This window comes from Euprymna scolopes, chromosome 6, assembly GCF_053919585.1.
Source record: "Euprymna scolopes isolate OS-2025 chromosome 6, ASM5391958v1, whole genome shotgun sequence".
In the NCBI taxonomy this organism is placed as follows: domain Eukaryota; kingdom Metazoa; phylum Mollusca; class Cephalopoda; order Sepiida; family Sepiolidae; genus Euprymna; species Euprymna scolopes.
The window spans coordinates 55,261,600-55,266,836 of NC_136487.1; the positions used below are offsets into that span (position 1 = coordinate 55,261,600).

General features: G+C 41.7%; 3 protein-coding genes across 3 annotated transcripts; all 3 read left to right on the forward strand.

The window, feature by feature from the left end:
- Positions 1-2,442: 2,442 nt before the first annotated feature.
- LOC145278172 (uncharacterized) lies at positions 2,443-2,964 on the forward strand. Its single transcript, XM_080130453.1, has one exon. It carries the CDS (start codon positions 2,443-2,445, stop codon positions 2,962-2,964), a length of 522 nt encoding a protein of 173 aa, XP_079986579.1.
- A 127-nt stretch (positions 2,965-3,091) lies between these two features.
- Positions 3,092-3,553, forward strand: LOC145278173 (uncharacterized). The gene has a single exon (XM_080130454.1). It carries the CDS (start codon positions 3,092-3,094, stop codon positions 3,551-3,553), a length of 462 nt encoding a protein of 153 aa, XP_079986580.1.
- A 945-nt stretch (positions 3,554-4,498) lies between these two features.
- LOC145278174 (uncharacterized) lies at positions 4,499-4,966 on the forward strand. The gene has a single exon (XM_080130455.1). It carries the CDS (start codon positions 4,499-4,501, stop codon positions 4,964-4,966), a length of 468 nt encoding a protein of 155 aa, XP_079986581.1.
- Positions 4,967-5,237: the final 271 nt, after the last annotated feature.

Here is a 5,237-nt window from a genome sequence, read left to right on the forward strand (position 1 = left end):
CTGAAGTTGACACCTCTATGTTTAGGTCAAATGCCCTAGTTTTGATGGTCTGGACTTAGAGAACAAATTTACATTGAGAGATTTTCTCACTAGGTTTGACTATTGCACTTCGGGATTAAAATCAAGGAGAGAAAAAATTAACCTACCTCAAGACTTGTGTTACGGGACGTCCGTTTCGGCTAATAAATCATCTTGAGGAGACATCCAATAATTATGATGCCGCGATAAAAATTCTTAAGGATAATTATTGGGATGAAGAGGGCATTAGAGAGGAGATATTCTCTAGCATATTCAAACTGTCCACCCGAGGCAGGTATGATATTGAATACCTTAAGAACTATTTGTCTCAGGTTAAATACGAGCTGTCGGAGTTGGACTCTATGTTGGGATATGGATTTATGGAAAGAAATTCAGGCGGAGGGGCATTAGCGGCTCATATACTGTTCCAAAGACTGCCCAACCGTCTTAAGGGAGAATTAGTGAGGTCTGTAGGGGCACAGCATCCATCTTTAACTTCTATTTTAGATACAGGCATCAGGATCTTAAAATCCTGGAAGGCTACACTCCCTGAAGCAAACCAGAGAGATTTGGATTATGGTAGCTCTCGTAGATATATTCATCCAGACAGAAAACCGGAGACAACAACACCAACATTGGAGAACTTCCATATCCAGGAGAGGCATACCACCTGCAACCTTTGTTTGAGGGATGGTTATTCCACTGAAGTTTGTGAAGAATACCAGACATTTCCTCAAAGATGGCGTCGTTGTCGAGAACTCGGACTGTGTTATAGGTGCACAAGTAACAGTCATTTCAGTGATTCGTGTCCCTGTAAAATAAGCCCTAAGGGCAATTGTGAGCGATGTTCAGCCCAGGACCATACCACAATCATGTGCGCTATGAATGTATCAATACCGGTTTGGGTGAGCAGCAGTGTATTTTGCCGATTACTACCATCGTACTACAAAGAGGGAACAAAGCTGTGAAGCTGCGATGTTTGATAGACACGGGCAGTCAAAATCCGTACTTTAGTGGAAGAATGTTGCAGGATCTGGCTTGTGACCCAAGATCTGTCTCAGAGGTAATCCTTGAGATTGTGACGATTCTAGGAAGGAAAACCTGCAATTTTCAGCGACTTACCACAACAGTGGAGTTGACGCCAGGGGTAAAGCGACAGCTACTTATCCTTATTGATAAGGAATAAGACATCATTCATACAGTGGAGCATTTGCCGATTGTGGTCGAGAACCTTACGAAATTGGATTGCACCCTGGATACAGATTTAGGAAGAAATGCCAATATAACTTTGGAAGGGTTAATAGGGGGAGACCTGTTACAATTTATGGAACCCCTACAAATGATAAAATGTATGAATGGGAAAGCTTGGCTTTCCCAGCGAGGAGTGATACCTTTTAGGGATCCCAGGAATTTCATGTTTCCTCATCAAATTAAAACGATCCAACACAAGGTTCCAGTTTATGAAGAAGTAATGAGAACTGTTAAGTGTCCGACCTCCATTGTTAATAGTGTTCTTGACGTGTGTTCTTCTTATTCAGACCCCTATAAAGAAACTTTTGAGGACAGTACTGTAGAAAGAGTTCTGGAGTGGATTTACAGTGTGGAGTCTTTGGGGCTATCAGAAAATGACACCTTGTTCGACTATGATGCCCAGAAGGTAGAGGAGTTTATGAGAAATATAGAGTTTAAGGAGGGACGGAACTGGGTGGCACACTGATAAATTAGCTCAGGTGCGCTCTAATCACCAAGTAGCCCTCAAGGTGTTGGATAAGGTGGTACACACTCTGGAAATGAAGGACCTCTATGAGGAATATCTAGAGGTTTTTGCCGAACAAGAGGCAGAGGGCATAATAGAACCCTTTCATTGTTCACCTAAACAGTTCCATAAACATGTTTGGATCCCTCATCGACCAGTCTTTAAATCCGAGAGCATAGCAACTACTAAATTCATTGAAGGTCAAGGGAGGAGTATCCTTAAACGAGGCTGCATACCCAGGGGTAAATTTAACCGGAAACATGTTAAATCTAACTCTACTCTTTCGGACTAATAGATATACATTATTGGGCGACATCAGGAAGGCATTTCTGGTGATTAGATTATCAAAGCAATCTGACAGAAATAAGTTTTGCTTCTTTCTAAAACGGGATGATCGTCTGGTATGTTACCGTTATACGACCATCATCTTCGGCTTTAACGCAAGCCCTTTTATATTGAACTGCATATTGAAGTAGCATGCGTCTAGATTTCCAGTTGATGATTGCACCAAACTGTTGAATTATAATTTTTATGTTGACAATCTGGTCAGTACGAATAATTCGGAAGGTGTGTTGAGAAAACTATATCATGAAATAAAGGAAAGATTGAGGAAAGGAGGATTTGATCTTCGATCATGTAACACCAATTGCCCAAAGCTACAGGAATTGATGAGGAAAGATGAGACTTTGACAACTCACAGTTGTCCATGGGAAAAGGTTCTGGGTTACATATATGATCCAGAGTCGGACTCCATCAGCCTAGTCCAGCGAACTTGTGACCCCAACTTAGCAACAAAACGTCAAATACTATCAGCCGCATCCAGTGTATTTGACCCATTGTCTTTATGTCTTCCAGTCACCATTCAAAGTCGCATATTGGTGGGGGAAATGTGGAAGGCTAATATTGATTGGGATGATCCCATTCCAAAGGAAATGCAGGAAAGGTGGAGATTACTAGCTAGTGATTTGTCGGCGCTTCATTCGTTATCGTTTAGAAGACAGTTACTTGATAGCGATACTGTTGCGGATTTGTACATATTCACAGATGCCTCAAAAAGGGCATATGGGTTTTCTGTATATGCAGTTCAGGGAGGTATATCTTCTCTGATTTTTGCTAGAGCAAAGGTGGCACCATTAAAAGCTAAAACCTTGCCAACGCTGGAACTATTAGCAGTTTTTTTTGGCAATTAAATGTCTTATTAATATCTTGAGAGCCTACCAAGGAACGAAATTTGGAAGTTTGTATTTGGCTGTAGATGCCCAAAATGTACTCACTTGGCTGATGTCCAAGCAGACGAGCCATTAAAACATTTTCAAGATGAATCGCCTCAGGGATGTAACACAGATGAAAGAAGTGATACTTGCAAATTACAACCTTACTATCAGGTATAAATATGTGCCTTCCAATCAGAACCCATCGGACCTAATGACTAGAAGACTGACAGCAGCTAAATTTAAGGAACATTTCTCTTTTTGGAGTGCTGGACCAAACTGGTTGTCTGGTGGAACTGTCTGTTGGCCTGATAGTACTTTAGTTTTTTTTAGTGCAGACAACCAGCAAATAGTTCGTACGAACCTGTTGTACACCTGTAATGAGAACTGGTGTCAGCCTATCGTCGCCTTTGACAGATTCTCGTGTTTTAACAAACTTCTACGTGTGGTCTCCAGAGTATTCGAATTTATATCCAAAGCAAGAGGCAAGGAACTGGACTATAAACAGGCTGCTGCTGACTACTTGTTCAAGACAATACAACAACAGGCATTTCCCCTTGAATTGTAGTTCTTACATACACCTCATGATAAACCCATTCCGAATATTGTGAGTCAGTTACACCTATTACTGGACAAGTCTGGTGTCGTCCGCTCCAGAGGCAGGATCCAAAAAAAATTTACTCTACAATATGAGGTTTTAAACCCTGTATTGCTCGGGAAGAATCATCCCGTGACTAATCTAATTGTGAAGGATCAGCATGAGAGGGCTAAATACTTGGGTGTGCCGGCTACACTTAGTAGAATCAGGATGTCAGGATTTTGGATACCTCAAGGCAGACAGGCTGTGAAGGAAATATCGAAGGACTGCTTTATTTGTCAGAAAATCAACTCGATACATTTTCCGTATCCTAAGATGACAGACCTGCCTAAACATAGAGTAAATCTGGTAAGACCATTCTTACATACAGGGATAGATTATACGGGACACCTGTGGGTTCAAAACCAAAATCTTCAATCTAAGGTTTACATTCTCATATTTACGTGCTTGGAAATCAGAGCGGTGCATTTAGAACTGGTTGAGGACATGACAGTGCACACATTTATACTGGCCTTCATCAGGTTTTCAAACATGTGGGGCTTGCCTTCTCACATATATAGTGACAATGCAAAGTCATTTCTTGCTGGAGTTAGTTTACTAAATCAGGCCCTAACTTCTTCCGAATTTGATGATACATTTGGGCAGTAAAATATAAAGCATGTTAAGATCCCTCTTCATTCGGCTTAGTATGGGGGAGTTTGGGAACGCATGGTTTAAACATTAAGGGAATGTCTCTATAAAACTGTTGGAAGGTCTATTTACAGTCAATCTGAGCTGTGGACAGCCATTTCAGATGTCCAACGGGTAGTGAACAATAGACCGCTAACCTATGTGAGTTCGAACGACTCTGGACTGGAGGTGATTACGCCCAATCACTTCCTGCGCCCAGATCAAAACCCTGGACTTCTTCTTAGAATGGAGATTCAACCAATTAATGAAGGGGGATTGCCGTCCAGACAGATATTGTTGGAATCTTTGAAGAACCGGAATGAGCTGCTCAAGGAGTTTAAACGGATATGGAACGAGGATTACTTACTCTCTCTTCGAGAACGTAAACAAAATCGTTATCCAACTATATCTAATCAGGTACGACCTGGAGATATTGTGACGATAAAACTCCCAAACAAGTCGCGACCCTTCTGGGCATTGGGGAGAGTAGAAGAATTGTTTCCGGGAGACGATGGTATGGTACGATCGGCACAGACACGACGGGGTGATGGGAGTGTGAAAACATATTCTCTTAAACATCTATATCCGCTAGAACTACATGCGGAATATGAACCACAAGAGGATGGTCCGGAACCTTGTTATGATGACTGGGAGTCCATAGAAGGAATTTCTTGGTCAGAAACCAGTTTTGAGGAGCCCACTTTAGTACAGTAGAGTGAGCAGGTTTGGATTTGTCCCGGATGTAATAAACCTGATGACGGATCGGCCATGATCTGCTGTGATCAATGTGATAACTGGTTTCATTTTATATGCGTTGGGATCTGTGCAGCTCCGCCAGATGAAAGGGATTGGGTTTGTCACCACTGCTCTGGGGATCAAGAATGAGGAATATGTATATTGAGAAGGCTTTACAAAATCAATAACAATTGATTTTGTTTTCTGTTGAGTGGGAGGGTGTTGAGAAAACTTGAAGCACGTACCTGCG

What these genes read in the sequence shown, in the direction of transcription:
- LOC145278174 (XM_080130455.1), top strand. Translation starts at nt 4,499, where the DNA reads ATGGAGATTCAACCAATTAATGAAGGGGGATTGCCGTCCAGACAGATA.
- LOC145278173 (XM_080130454.1), top strand. Translation starts at nt 3,092, where the DNA reads ATGAATCGCCTCAGGGATGTAACACAGATGAAAGAAGTGATACTTGCA.
- LOC145278172 (XM_080130453.1), top strand. Translation starts at nt 2,443, where the DNA reads ATGAGGAAAGATGAGACTTTGACAACTCACAGTTGTCCATGGGAAAAG.